Source organism: Squalius cephalus (genome assembly GCF_949319135.1).
Source record: "Squalius cephalus genome assembly, chromosome: 1".
Taxonomy (NCBI): domain Eukaryota; kingdom Metazoa; phylum Chordata; class Actinopteri; order Cypriniformes; family Leuciscidae; genus Squalius; species Squalius cephalus.
Genome location: NC_137122.1, coordinates 40,802,578 through 40,817,635, shown reverse-complemented (window position 1 = coordinate 40,817,635; position 15,058 = coordinate 40,802,578). Strand labels below are relative to the sequence as shown.

The following is a 15,058-nucleotide window of genomic DNA, read 5'->3' as shown; positions in this document are numbered from 1 at the left end:
ATACAGGAGCCCAACCAGGTCCTCATGGTTAGTACTCCTCCAGACACCATTTATCTTGACCGTCCCAACTGACCTCAACAGGTCATGTTAAAGGTAGTCAAAGTACTTTTGCATAATGCTGAACATTCACTAGAGCAGGTGTCACCAACCCTGCTCCTGGAGGGCTACTGTCCTGCAGACTTTAGGTCCAACCCTGTTCCAACACACCTGCCTGTAATTATCAAGCAACCCTGAACAGCTTGATTAGCTGGTCCAGGTGTGTTTGATTGGGGTTGGAGCTGAAATCTGCAGGACTGTAGCCCTCCAGGAGCAGGGTTGGTGACACCTGCACTAGAGGCATATGCTTTGTTGGATGATGGTTCTGAGCGGACTATTCTCCTTTCTTCCGCTGCACTATGTCTCAAGCTACAGAAAGAACCAGAAACACTCTCACTGAGAACTGTACGGCATGAGGTTGTTCACCTGAAAGGGGCATCCGTTTCTTTCGAAATTTCCCCAGCTGACAACTCTAGACGGAGATACAATATAAATCATGCATTCACTGCTGATGAACTGGGTCTTTCTGAGCATAGTTACCCAGTTAAAGTACTGATGAAGAAGTACAGACACCTACAGGGGCTGCCAATCCCAGCAATTGACAAAGTAAAGCCTGTACTGCTGATTGGTTCCGACTTTCCACATTTGCTCATCCCTACCCAGCCTGTTCGGGTTGGCCCTTCTGGTGGACCTGTAGCAATATGTACTTCCCTGGGTTGGACACTTCAAGGTCCTGCCAGCTTGGTCAATCTTCCTTTTGAAGAGCAGCACTGTTTCTTTACTTCAATGAGGTCAAACCACTTTGATCTTCAAACGCATGTGGAGAAATTGTGGCAAATTGATACTTTGCCCTATATCAGTGAGAAAGCAGCCACCAGATCCAAGCTTGACCAGCAAGCACTTGAGATGCTTGAGCAGCACACTGTAAGGATGAATGTAGATGGCATAATGAGATATGCTACACCACTTCTCAGACGGAAGGACAGTCCGTGTCTAAAAGCGCCCAAATCTGCTTGTCTTTCACTACTTCGAAGTACAGAACGACGGATCGCCATCGACATCAATCAAACCATGACCTATTGTCAAGAGGTCCAAAAGCTTGAAATTGCTGGCTATGTGAAGAGATTGACACCTGAGGTTGTAGAGTCCTCTACTGAGTCATGGTACATCCCTCATCACTTAGTCCATCACAACAACAAAGCAAGGCTTGTTTTCAATTGCTCATATCAATACAGGGGCCAAGCGCTAAATGATCACCTTCTTCCGGGTCCCATCTTGGGTCCGTCCTTGCTTGGTGTCCTCCCTCGGTTCCGTGAGCATACGGTGGCTATCAGTGGAGACATTAAAGCAATGTTCCACCAGATCCGACTTCTGCCAGAAGACCGCTCATTGTTACGCTTCATCTGGAGAGACATGAAGAGGGACGAAGAACCAAGTGTCTTTGAATGGCAGGTTCTTCCATTTGGGACCACCTGCAGTCCTTGTTGTGCCACATATGCACTCCAAAGGCATGTGAAGGACAACAGTGAAGGCTACGAAGATGTTCAAAGGTCTATAGAGCAAGCATTCTATGTTGACAACTGTTTGCAGAGTCTTGACTCCCCAGAGAAGGCCCGTAACCTCATCGACAGGATGCGCAGACTTTTATCTTCTGGTGGCTTTGAAATCCGCCAGTGGGCCAGCAATGTACCTGCTGTAATAGAACACCTCCCAATTGAAGCCAGAGCAGCCAGCACTGAACTGTGGCTTTCTGAGCATAGTTCAGACACACAAGAGCCAGCTTTAGGTCTGCGTTGGAATTGTCTCACTGACCAACTTGGATATAAACATCGCCAAGTTGACTACTCCGAACCCACACTACGAAACGTGTACAAGGTACTGGCCACACAATATGACCCACTTGGATATCTTATACCCTTCACTACTAAAGCGAAAATGCTAATTCAAGATCTCTGGAAACTCAAGATTGGTTGGGATGACATCATCCACCCTAAAAGTCTGTTATTACAATGGCAAGCCTGGGAGGCTGAACTGGCCAATTTGCACACTGTGGAAATACCCAGACCGTACATCCCATCATATGCTGACACAGAAGGCACCCAGAGAACCATCCATATTTTTTGTGATGCCTCCGAACGGGCTTACAGATCGGTCGCTTACCTCAACACTCAAGATCAACAGAAACATATCCATGTAGCCTTTGTGATGGCAAGGTCCAGAGTGGCTCCTCGCAAGCAGACCTCAATTCCCCGCTTAGAGCTTTGTGCAGCTCTCACAGGAGCACAGCTGGCAAAGTTGCTCAGTAAAGAGCTTTCTGTTCCTTTGGATGATATAATTCTGTGGACTGATTCAACAACAGTCCTAAATTGGCTAAGATCAGACTCTTGCCGTTACAAAGTCTTTGTCGGGACACGCATCGCTGAAATTCAGGATGTGACTTTGATGTCAAATTGGAGATACGTCAATACCGCGGATAACCCAGCGGATGACCTGACTAGGGGCAAGACTTTGCTAGAATTGAGCAAACCTCAGCGCTGGAGTCAAGGACCAAGATTCCTTCGCCAAAATCCCAGCACCTGGCCATCTCTGCCTAAATTAACAGCTCCTGATGACAGTGATGAGCTGAAGAAGCAATCATTCTGTGGCAATTCATGTCTTGCCAAGCCTCATCCTGACATCTCCAGTAGTAGGAGTTGGAATGATCTGTTGAAAGCAACTCACCAGTCCCTTCACGGGGCGGCTGTTATTATGACTGCCGCAGATGCCATATCAGCTGAACTACACCTGTTAAGACAAGCTCAGAGTGACAGCTTCCCAGGAGAAGTGGATGCGCTGATCAAAGGAAAAGCCATATCCGCCCAGAGTCGTCTAGCTTCACTTTCCCCTGAGTATGATCAAACGCTTGGTTTAATCCGAGTTGGGGGACGACTCCGTCGAGCTGACAGCTTAGATCCAGACACTATGCATCCGATAATACTAGACCCTAAACATCAGATTACAATGCTCCTAATCAAAGAATATGACAACCAGCTTCTGCATCCAGGTCCAGAGAGGGTCTTGGGCGAGATCAGACGCAAGTACTGGATCCTACGCGGCAGAGAATCAATCAAGAAGCACCAGTACAACTCTGAGAAGTGTCAAAAATGGAGAGCAAGTCCTGTAATTCCAAAGATGGCAGACTTGCCCCCATCTCGACTTCGGCTATACAAACCACCTTTCTGGTCCACTGGGGTAGACTGCTTCGGACCGTTTACAATTAAACTGGGTAGACGCACAGAGAAACGCTGGGGCATTATATTCAAATGTATGACAACGAGTTGCATACATCTTGATCTCTTAGAGAGCATGGACACGGATGCTTTTCTGATGGCATTAAGACGATTTGTGTCACGACGTGGTAAGCCGTTTGAGATACTGGCAGATAGAGGTACTAACTTCCGAGGAGGAGCCACTGAACTCCAGGAGGCCTTTGCTTCGTTAGAGGTTCCACTTAAAGAACATCTAGCATGCCAGGAAATTGCTTTCCAGTTTAACCCTCCGAATGCGCCACATTTTGGAGGGACCTGGGAGCGAGAGATACGATCAGTTAAAACTGCTCTCCAGGTAGTCTTGGGCAATCGTACAGTAACTGAAGCAGTCTTGCGTACAGTTCTAGTGGAAGTTGAGGGAATTATCAACTCTAAGCCACTCGGATACGTCTCATCAGATGTTGCCGATCCGGACCCAGTCACACCAAATCTCTTGCTAATGGGCCGTCGTGATGCATCACTCCCTCAAGCAATCTACTCTTCTAGTGATCTGTTAGGGAGATGACGATGGCGACACAGCCAAATTCTAGCTGATCACTTTTGGGTTAACTTCATTAGGCATTATTTACCAAGCCTACAGCCCCGTCAAAAATGGCAGAAGGACAATGCCAATCTAAGTAAAGGACAGATCATCATGATAGTTGATCCGCAATTGCCCCGAGCCTTGTGGCCTATAGGCAGAGTGACTAAAACCTATGCAGGAGCGGATAATCGCATACGCACAGCAGAAGTGCAAGTGAAAGGGCGAACTTATCTCCGACCTGTTGCCCGTTTAGTTAGGCTGCCATCATGGGAAGATGAGGAAGAAAATAGTAACGGACGTTGAGACTTTCCTAACTAATTACAAATTTAGATTCTAAATTTGGGGGCGGCAATGTAGAAAAGTCTATCCCTTTAACTGCACTTTCATGTTTCAACACTAGAGGGCACATGTCTTTCACTTTACTGATAACCATACAACTTCCCCTTTAAGATCATACACTTTATACACCGCACGCGCTGGGTCACGATGAGCATGTAAACTTCAGAGCTGTGTGCGTTCGTGCAGAAAAACCACACACACACACACCCACCCACACATGCATGTTATTTATGTGCCCAGCATATTAAAGTTTTGAATGTAACTCTCCGAGCCCTTACTCTCTTACCGGAGTCACCAGTCTTCAAGGACTATCCGAACAATCCAGAGTTCCATCTCTACACTTATTTTAATGAACTACAAAAGAATTACAAAAAAAGTTTCTTTGAAAACATTGAAGAAATGGTGAAAGATTTATGATTCACTTTCCAAGAAATTTAATTCATGTTATTTAATTCATAATTGTTGTAATTTAAATGTTCATATTATTTATCTGAGTAATTATTATAGATGGTTATGTTCAGAATTGTTTTATATTCTGAATATTTATTTGTATTGTTTCCTGGCAGAAGTGTTGGGGTGCATGGGATAAATAAACATATTGCAAATCTTGGTATTGTAAACAAAAAATATAAAAGAGAGAAAATGAGTGAGACAGGCATTTTAAGCTGGTGTGAAGATGTTTGGGACAGTGAGCTGATGAGGGGACGAGGGGCTCTGGATTGAATTTCAGCATGACAGCATTCCCCAGAGCTGCAGTGAGCGTGAAAGGGAGTGAAGACAGTGACCTACAAACTGGTTGAAGTAGCTATCCTTTACTGCACTGACGGAGGGAAGGACAGGGTTTATGGTTTAGGGTACAGGAGAAAACACCTCCTGCTGGACTCATAGGGTAGACCGCCTGGCAGAAGGGGGGACAGTAGATACACAGCTCATGGTGTGGTGCAGGTTGGGAAGAAACACGGATAGTGTGGGGTAACTGTTCTGGATCTACGGTCACCAGTGACAGAGGGTAAGTGGAAAGACAGAGTGTTTTCTTAAAACTTTTCAGAGACACAAACCTCTTTCAGATTTACTTTCAGGGGATTCTGACACTTTTTTTCCACCCCTTACCTTCATTTAAGGCTTGTTTCCATACTTGTTCCCGGGTTGTGTTGGTGTCTTCATATAAACTGGCTCTGTTCATTTACCGTAGTGTTATTCTCGAGGTGTGGGTCAAAGTGGTAGTGCAGTCAACACAGAGTTAGGATGGAGTGCGTGAAATATTTGTATATAATTTCATGGGAGAATCATTTAATAGGATGGCGTCTTCAGTTACATACCTGGAACTGGAAATATATTACACATACTCAGCATTGCAATATATAATTCCATAATAATTACTGTGTAAATCTTTTTGCTGTCATTACATTTATGAAATTTATATATATATATATATATATATATATATATATATATATATATATATATATATATATATACACACACATATATACAGTAATAAATGTAATTAATTTTGAATAAACTATTCAATTGAAATGATTAAAATGACATTTAAATTAAATGTATTACATATTTTTTTGCATTACATCATTCCATATACCATACCATTCCAGATGTGCATAGTTTGTTATCATTAAAATATGAAAATATTTAATATGATTTTAATTTATTAAATATAATATAGTTACAATTGTAATGATAGCAAGAAACACTGTAAAAAAAATGTTGTTTCAACTTTAAAAAGTGTTCATGCTGTCTTAAAATGTTAAGTTTAGTCAACTTGAAATGTGAAGTTAAATTTTTACTTAAAACTTGACATTTTAAGGCAGCATGAACCACTGTAAAAAAATTACTGTGAAGATGTACACACTAATTATGGAATGATATAATGCTAAAAAAATAGCAAATAAGTGCTTTTTTTTTACATTTTTAAATGTATTTCTGTACTCAATATTTAATTAAAATTCTTTAAAAATATCTGTAATGTTTTAACAGAAAATGAGATCTCTGTATTGACAAGGCTCTCAGGTGATATTGGAACTGACACCAGGAGGAATGGCCACTTCTGTTAGTCAGCCTATAGCTGATACATCGGTCTAACACCAGTTATAAATTTCTACAATCCTTTGACTGCTGGGTTCATGTTTAGCTGAAATTATTCTGTTTCTACCCCATATAACAGACTGAGTGAAAAAGAAAGAAGAAAATATGGACAAAGGAGGAGGAGAAGGAGAAGGAGGAGGAGGAGGAGGATCTGATAGTGGAATCGAGGGCAAAAAACAAGTAGAGGAAGAGGTCAATGAGAGTGACAAGAAAATCAAGGACCAGCGCAACAAGGCAGAAAAGGGTGACAAAGAGAAGGGTGAGAAGAAGAGAGAAAATCGAAGATCTGGTTCAATGGGGAGAGGAGGTTGGGCGCTGTCTGAACGACTGGCCATCAATGTGTCGGGCATGCGCTACGAGACACAGATTCGAACCCTGGCCCAGTTCCCTGACTCTCTGCTTGGAGACCCTCGGCGTCGCCTGCGCTACTTTGACCCGCTCCGCAATGAGATCTTCCTGGACCGCAACCGATTCTGCTTTGATGCCATCCTCTACTTCTATCAGTCTGGAGGTCGGTTACGGCGGCCTGCCAATGTGCCTCTGGACGTCTTCATGGATGAACTGCGGTTTTATGAGCTGGGAGAGGATATCATGGCTCGCTTCAAGGAGGATGAGGGCTTTCCCAAGGAGGAACCTCGGCCCCTGCCAGACAATGAGATCCAGCGCAAGCTGTGGATACTCTTTGAACACCCAGAATCCTCTGGAGGCGCCCGCATCATCGCCATCATCAGTGTGATGGTGATTGTGGTCTCCATTCTGATCTTCTGTTTGGAAACGCTGCCCATATTCAAAAAGGAAACGGAGACGAAAGAGGTGAGAGGAGTTAAAAGTTTTGACCAGAATGTAGCTAACAGGATTTACAAATTGTTTTCAGTTGTAATGGTCATAGTATGAGAAAGAATGGTAGAATGGCAGTTAGCATGAAGCAGATGAAGATGAATGAGGATGCATTCAATTAAACTTAATTTATTATTATTAATATATTGTGTAAAGTCAACATGAATTGAATGAATTACAATTTATGGAAATAGCCGCTACCTTTCTTTGTTTTGTATATTTTTTACATTTTAATAGCTATTAATACTACACAATATACATTAATACTATACTATACTATTGAGCTATTAACTTGAAACCTATTTGTGCAGTCCCATTTTTTTGTTGTTCAGTATTTTCACAAAGAATCCACACAATTGCAAGATTTACCTGATTGGTTGGTCACATTCATTTGTCACGTCGACCAACTGAAAGCAGCTTGTTGTGAAAAAGTGACTTCTGTTGACAACACAGAAATTTTTTGCCTTCTAAATTCTGCCAAAATTTTGCTAATGACCACAACCAATCCTTGAAATTACTAAGAACAAAACAAACAAAAAACAATGAGAAAATTCCCGTTCTTGTAGCATTTGTGACCCAGCGAGCAAACCCCAGTTGTTTACATTTTTAAAGGTTGACATGTTGGTTTGTTGCCACTTTGAATTATGGGAAATAACACTTAGGCTAGTGTTGTTTGTATTATATCTGTTTTAGAGCATTTCACAAAATCGTCCAAGTACCATGTGTAAAATGTTTATGCACATTGAATACTGAATTTCTATCAATTGTAAAAACAATGTTATACTGAATGCTGAACTTTTTTGAGGCATTTTCACTGTGTGCACATTCATTTACAAAACCACATTTAAAATCACTAAAAAAGGTCAGTTTAGAGAGTGAAAAGTCACATTAAAAGGAAAGAAAGCACAGATGAAGAGTTCGGGAGCAGGAGAGAGTGTAGGGTTATTGCTGAGATTATTTTAGAAGTGTCGTTAAATCTGATACACTGATTGGGAGCAGGGACTCTGGGGGGTTGGAAAACAGTCAAGTGACGCTTCCATGGAGAGATTCAACCGGCATACACAGATAGAAAAAAGGGAAGGAGATGAGAAATGACAAGATGACAGGTGACAGTATGAAAGAGCGTCTGTGCCTGATCGAGTGAGGGGAAAATAGTGAGACGCAATACAGGGTGGGGTAGGGTGCGAGGAGGGAAAGTTAGTAAAGAGTATCAAATTAGTTTCCCAGCAGCGACCCACAACCCAGCAACCTCAACACGCTGCCAAAGCAGCTCAGTAATTTTACATGGATCAGACAGTCAACGACAAGCAAACTAAAGCGGGTGAGAGAGAGATTGTGGAGTTACATTCTCAAGTTTCACCTTAGAGATCTAAGGTGTTATTTTTAGAGTAAGGACAACCCTTCAGTGCACATTAACACAGATACAAGAGCTTGTATTAATAAACAGACACACTCCCACAACATCTTATGATGACTTTAGCAAAAATCAAAATAAGCACTACGATAGGGAACACTTAAGATCCAGCTAGCCAGGCACAAGTTCACACACAAGCACACGTGCATATACATTCACATCTCGCATGTCATACCATCTAATCTCCTGTCTTACTCTTTTAAAATCTGTTTTTCAAGCAAACACACCACCACTGGTCATTAAAGTAGGGTTATACATCTTTATGGAAACATAATACTCACATACTGATGCCCTTGTGTACATGTGAGACTAAGTAATTTCTTTATGGAGTCGTGGTGATAAAGAGCTATAATGACCGACCTAACCTTTGAGTGAAAGGTCACATACTGTGGCCTTACAAGCAGAATGGGACCTTCAACTTCACTCAAGTGGTTGTTAAATGAACAACCAAATTGTTTCTGTCAGACACTTGTTAGTCAAATCATGTCTGTCAGAAATATTCTTATTAGGGTTGGGAACTGAGAACCGGTACATTTCCATTAAACAGAAATACCTGAACTGACTGGCGCACAGTAGTTAACGTTTCTCGCTGCAGAATATAGAGTTCAATGGTCCATTCTTACTTTTGTTTTTGTTTTTTTACCAGTCTTAGTTACGTAGTATTGTTGCCATTAATTTTTTCCCCATAGGAATTTAAAAACAAAAAAATTGTAGAAGGGATACTCCACTTTAAAATGAAAATTCTGTCAGCATTTACTCACCCTCATGTTGTTTCAATCCTTTATTAATTTCTTTCTTCTCCTGAACAGAAAGGAAGATATTTAGAAGAATATCAGTAACCAGACAGTTTCTGGTCTCATTGACTTCCATAGTAGGAAAAAAATATACTATGGAAGTCAATGAGACCAGAAATGGTCTGATTACTGATATTCTTCTAAATATCTTCCTTTCTGTTCAGCAGAAGAAAGAAATTCATAAAGGATTGAAACAACATGAGGGTGAGTAAATGATGACAGAATTTTCATTTTAAAGTGGAGTATCCCTTTAAAAAGTTATAAGCCATGAATAAACCAACCAGCTACGATGGAAATGATAACATTACAAACTACAAACTGAAAATCAGACTTTACTTGGCTACATTCTATAGACAATTTTTATACAACTACACTACCTGAACTATTATGAATTAGGTTGTCCCAAAAGGTTTTGTCCAATTGAACTCACTTCTGGGTACAACTTTGTCCTCAAAATATGATTTACACACACAGATGCAGAGTAAATTAAAGTACTAAGTTGTTACAGAAGAAAATGTCAAAAGCACCAAAATATTGAATATTACTATACTTTGAATATGCAACATGTGTTTTATACTCTAGCCATCAGTTTCCATTTTCTGCATCTAATTTCTCTTTTTTTCTTTCCTGTCTTTTTTCACCAATATGCAAACCAGCTTCACCTCGCTGGAAACAGTACCACGAACATCATGATGCCTTCCATCTTCCACGATCCATTCTTCCTGGTGGAGACCATGTGCATCTGCTGGTTCTCGTTTGAGCTTTTGATGCGTTTCGCTTGCTCTCCCAGTAAGATGGTCTTCTTCAAGGATGTGATGAACGTCATAGACTTCTTTGCCATCATTCCTTACTTCGTCACGCTCGGCACCGAGCTGGCCAAGTCTAAAGATACGGCGCCGTCCATGTCCCTGGCGATCATAAGGGTCATCCGTCTGGTTCGAGTTTTCCGAATCTTCAAGTTGTCTCGCCACTCCAAAGGCCTTCAGATCCTGGGCCAGACGCTGAAGGCCAGCTTGAGAGAGCTGGCGCTGCTCATCTTCTTCCTCTTCATCGGAGTCATCCTGTTCTCCTCAGCCGTGTTCTTTGCTGAGGCGGAAAACCCGGGCACGGCTTTCACCAGCATCCCAGAAGCCTTCTGGTGGGCTGTGGTCTCCATGACGACAGTGGGGTATGGTGATATGTACCCGGAGACGGTGGGCGGAAAGCTGGTGGGCTCCATGTGCGCCATCGCGGGCGTGCTCACCATCTCGCTTCCCGTTCCTGTCATCGTTTCCAACTTCAGCTACTTCTACCACCGCGAGACGGAGTGTGTGGACAACCAGGAGTACACGCACGTCAACACCTCCCTTTGGGAGGAGGAAGAGGGTGATGAAGAAGGAGAAGACGGAGAGGAAGAGCCTGGGGAACAGGGAGACTGCGTTCCTCTCGAAGGAGGCACGACCTACAGGGGGATCTGTGCCCCTCTCAATGGGACTCTCCTGGCTGGGCTGTGTGCGGGACAGGCCGGAGAGCAAAGCATAGGGAGCGTTTACCCGCTGGTCACCCAAGTCTGAGAGACTGGAGATCATAAAGGGGGAATGAGAGATGGAGGTGGTCCTGTGCCATGTTTAAAGGACACTGCATCGTTGTGACTCTCTGAATATCTGGGTACGATGAGAAGGAGGAATGCAGGAATAAATGCAAGAAACAGAAAACGACTGGCACAGAGGCTGAGAAGGTACAAAATGCAGTAGCCATAAGAAGAGGAAAAGTATGAAGAAGTCACAAAAAACATTGACATTTTAACCTCCATAAAACGTTCCGGTTACAAAACTTTTATTTTGACATCACAACCTTTACACTGAATGTATTTATTTGTTCAACATTTTTATCTATTCAGAGAGTTGCGCCTTAATGCTTGGATGCATTTGGAAAAGTCGCTGAGCTGTGTTGTGCAATACAAGCGTTTGCACTTTTGCTTTACTGGAATTCTCGACATATATATATATCGGACATATTCATAGGAAGAAGCGCCATGCGGTGTCATTTAAATGTCATGTATTTTGTCACCCGAGTTGCAGCCATGAATGTGCCAGGGATTTGTGTGCCCGACGGATGGCTAAAGTCTTAAGCATCATTCATCTGGAACAGTTTAATGTTACTGCTGTTCTGAATGACACTGTTGACATGATGTGGATGAGAGATGTGTGTGACTGTGCTTGTGTGTGTATTTAAAAGCAGCTTTTTAGGAAAATATGTACTATCCAATGTGTGCGCGCGCGCATGCTCTATGAATTATGTAACTCTGAGCCATGTTGGTGAACTATTTATTAAAATTTTTAATCACACAAGAATCATACTGAAGTGACTCAGTGAACTACAAAAAGAACAAACAAACTGAAAGTGGAATCTGCTCCAGCAGATATCCATCACGTTATTTAAAATGTAATGTTTAATTTACAGTAATAATTATTTCATGTTTAATATAACAATGTTTAAGTTAATAATGATATTTTAATTTAAATAATTTTAGAGCATAGTAAATAAATAAATATATTCAAATAAATACAGTTTCAGGCAACAAAATACAGTAACAAAACATTTTTAACCTTGCAGACAGTCCAGTGATAATGTAAAGTGTGCCTCCATAACTGACGTTCACCCGTCCTCATTTCTTAGTATGCAGACTTGGACTGAAGAGAGTCTGTATGTGTGACCGATGTCCCATTCCAAGTGGGTCATCAGAGTCCAGGTTTAAATCCTGAATATACTGTTTCACCTCCTGTATCTGGCTGTCCTCTGCCACCTTTTTCATAATGGGGAGGAACCGAGAAAGTGGTTTATGTTTCTGTCCAGGATGCTTTGAGAGGAGCGCCAGAGGACGCTTAGTGTGTGGAGAAAGGAAAGAAGAATATCCATCTTCCAGTAGCAATTCCTGAAAGGTGCAGTCGTCTTTAGAGTAATGCAGCTGAAAGAGAAAACAAAACTCAGTACCAAATGTGTTCAAGTCTCCAGTGAAAATGATCAAAGTGAATAAAATTAATTAATATACTGCAACAGCTCATTCACTGTTCACTATGGAAAGTGTTGCAAACCACTTCAGAGCAATTCTACATGTTTTATTATGAATGAAATACAGTAAAAACAAATATGAAACATAAGATAAATATACATTTTATTATATAAAATATATATAAAAAACAATCTGAGTAGTGGTAAATAGTAAGCTAATTATTAATTATAAAATCGTCATTTATAAATAAATTTTATATCAATGACTTTTAAATGTTTTTTGCCAACAAATCATTAAAAAATACACTATGATAGGGTTTAAATGTTTAGGGGCCGGTAAATGTTTTTAATGTTTTTGAAAAAAATATCTTATGCTCACAGTAAGACAGCAATATTGTGGAATATTATAAGAGTTTAAAATAACTGTTTCCTATTTCAATATATTTCAATATATTATTCCTGTGAAGTCAAGTCTTGAGTGTCACATGATCCTTCAGAAATCAGTCTAATATGCTGATTTGATGCTCAAGAAAAACTGCTTAATATCTTTGTGGAAACCATAATTTTTTTAAAAAAAATCAGGATTATTTGATGAATTAAAAAAGGTCATAAGAACAGCATTTATCTGAAATAAAAATCTTTTGTAAAATTATAAATGTATTTACTGATCAATTTCAAAACTCATTACTCATATGATTCACTGCGTGTAAATAATGCATGTAATAAAGGCCTTTTACATTTCATTTTTTTTGGTTTTGTTTACACTGCTTTCTAGAAAGCTAAACTAGAATGGTAGAATGGTTGCCATTTTCAGACCTGTCCTTTCAAGTTGTCCTCATCATCCACACAAAGAAAGAGAGATGTAGCCACACTTTGGATGACCGTCTCACCCGCTTTCACTGAACGCAGTTGCAGCACACCTGCAGCGCAGCACACAAACACCACACCTCTGTCACTACCATAATTCACATGTATCACCTTTGGACCTCAAATATTAATATCCACTGCCACCATGAAATATTTTCATAACAATAAAACCAAAATGACAACAAACGTGTTATTATTTGCATAATCCCTGCTATCATAGCTATTACGAATTCATTATCTCTTCTGATGAGGCATTTTTATTTGAAGGACATTCGGAGAAGTATCTTGACTGTTACTTAATGAATATACTCTTCAAGTAAACGGTGCTCTTTAACTCATGTTTGCAGGAGTTGCTTACAGTTTTGTCTCGGTTCCGGAGACCCTCTGACGGAGCCATCAGGATTCATTTCAAGGAACAGCTCATGAAATATGTTATCTAAAATGAACAAAAACACACAGAGACATATGAACACACTTAATGCCATTACCTCAAGCCAATTGACACTTTAGGAACAAAGCACTTGCAGTGCAAAGGATTACCCTGAAATTAAACGCATTAAGTTTTATAGTAACATCACCACACACCAACTAAAAAACGTAACCCGCATTAAGCAGATAGTAACATCTAAACATTGCAGCTAAAAAAGAAACATAAACCCACTGTTAAGAAGTGTAAATACAACAAAAAGCCCATTGCAGTATAGGTTAAAGGTTAGGATTACCTGTGTAGAGCAGGCGTTCCCTGACTTGTGTGCCGAATGGCAGAAGCACATTCTGTTCAGGAATATACATACACCAATGAAGCATTGGAAACAGGGTAAAAAAGATGAAAAAACAAGCAAAAAGCATGATTGACCAAGCCGACCAGGTGGGCATCAATAGAAATTGATGACTTGATTGAACAGAAATAGAAGTTTGGTGATATGCAAAGGTAAAAAATATCCTCAAAAAAACTAAATAACTGTAATAATAAATCTTAAGCTAAGTTCTTAAGTTAAATCTTAAGTTAAGCTCCAGTTTGTGCAAAGAACTGAGCAGCGATATCTCCAAGACCTCCAGATATGATGGTCTCCACAAAAGACATGTCCCTGTAAACTTGTATTTATATGGTATTTATGAGAGAGCGACAGAGAATCCATGAGTCACTCAAGTACGAAAAGGAAAAATGATAACAAACTTGTTTTCAGGAAATGAACGAGGATGATGGTAAATCTCACAAGGCTATATGCCAGTCATGTCTTTGATCTCAGCGAACAGGGGAGCCCCGACTTCAGGATCACATTCAGGAAGAGGAGAATATATATAAGTTTGCATATGAGAGATTAATCAATGTTTATTCAATACATAAAATGTGTCAGGTATTTCCCAGTATTGAGAGGAAATGGGAGTGGAGGTGGCAGTTTAAACAGAACAGATAAGAGGCCATAAAAAGCACTTCGTGCTCATCTGTACATTCTCACCTAGGAGATGACAGGATGCGAGGACACTACACTACCGTCCCGTCAGCTAGAGAGGGCAGTGTGGCATCAGTTTATGATCTGTTAATCTTTTTAATGAAAAAGTTAAAGTGTCCATGTCTTATCTTAAGAAAAGATAAAAACAAACGTGCTAGTCAGTCAATAATTGTTAGGTCCCTGTAAATGATTAAAGACTGAGGTGCAATTGGACAGCTGGGCTCCAGTAAGTGATGACCGATGTCCTTAAAGGCTCACATCCTTTCCCCCAATTGCCATTTTGCCCTTTCATCCTAATATAACTCCCTTAAGCTTTCCCGTTTCGTGTCTTTGACGTCCAGGGGCCCCACAATAACGTCAGTGTCCCTTGTAATCATCTGTCCCCTGCCTCA

At 40.8% G+C, this 15,058-nt stretch overlaps 2 protein-coding genes across 2 annotated transcripts; one reads left to right on the top strand and one right to left on the bottom strand.

The window, feature by feature from the left end:
* The first annotated feature begins 4,976 nt into the window (after positions 1 to 4,976).
* On the top strand, positions 4,977 to 11,687 carry kcna7 (potassium voltage-gated channel, shaker-related subfamily, member 7). The gene is made up of 3 exons (XM_079863985.1): positions 4,977 to 5,215; positions 6,389 to 7,122; positions 10,011 to 11,687. Exons 2-3 carry the CDS (start codon positions 6,415 to 6,417, stop codon positions 10,905 to 10,907), a joined length of 1,605 nt encoding a protein of 534 aa, XP_079720111.1. The 5' UTR covers positions 4,977 to 5,215; positions 6,389 to 6,414; the 3' UTR covers positions 10,908 to 11,687.
* Positions 11,027 to 14,088, bottom strand: fgf21 (fibroblast growth factor 21; the record flags this gene model as incomplete). The annotated part of the gene is made up of 4 exons (XM_079864149.1): positions 11,027 to 12,301; positions 13,162 to 13,265; positions 13,571 to 13,648; positions 13,935 to 14,088. The coding sequence occupies 4 exons, from the start codon at positions 14,086 to 14,088 to the stop codon at positions 12,002 to 12,004; spliced, it is 636 nt and encodes a 211-aa protein (XP_079720275.1). The 3' UTR covers positions 11,027 to 12,001.
* Between the last annotated feature and the right edge of the window lie 970 nt (positions 14,089 to 15,058).

Coding starts and splice junctions, on each gene's coding strand:
- kcna7 (XM_079863985.1), top strand. CDS start 6,415: ATGGACAAAGGAGGAGGAGAAGGAGAAGGAGGAGGAGGAGGAGGATCT. Junction 7,123..10,010: donor AGGAAACGGAGACGAAAGAG/GTGAGAGGAGTT, acceptor TATGCAAACCAG/CTTCACCTCGCTGGAAACAG.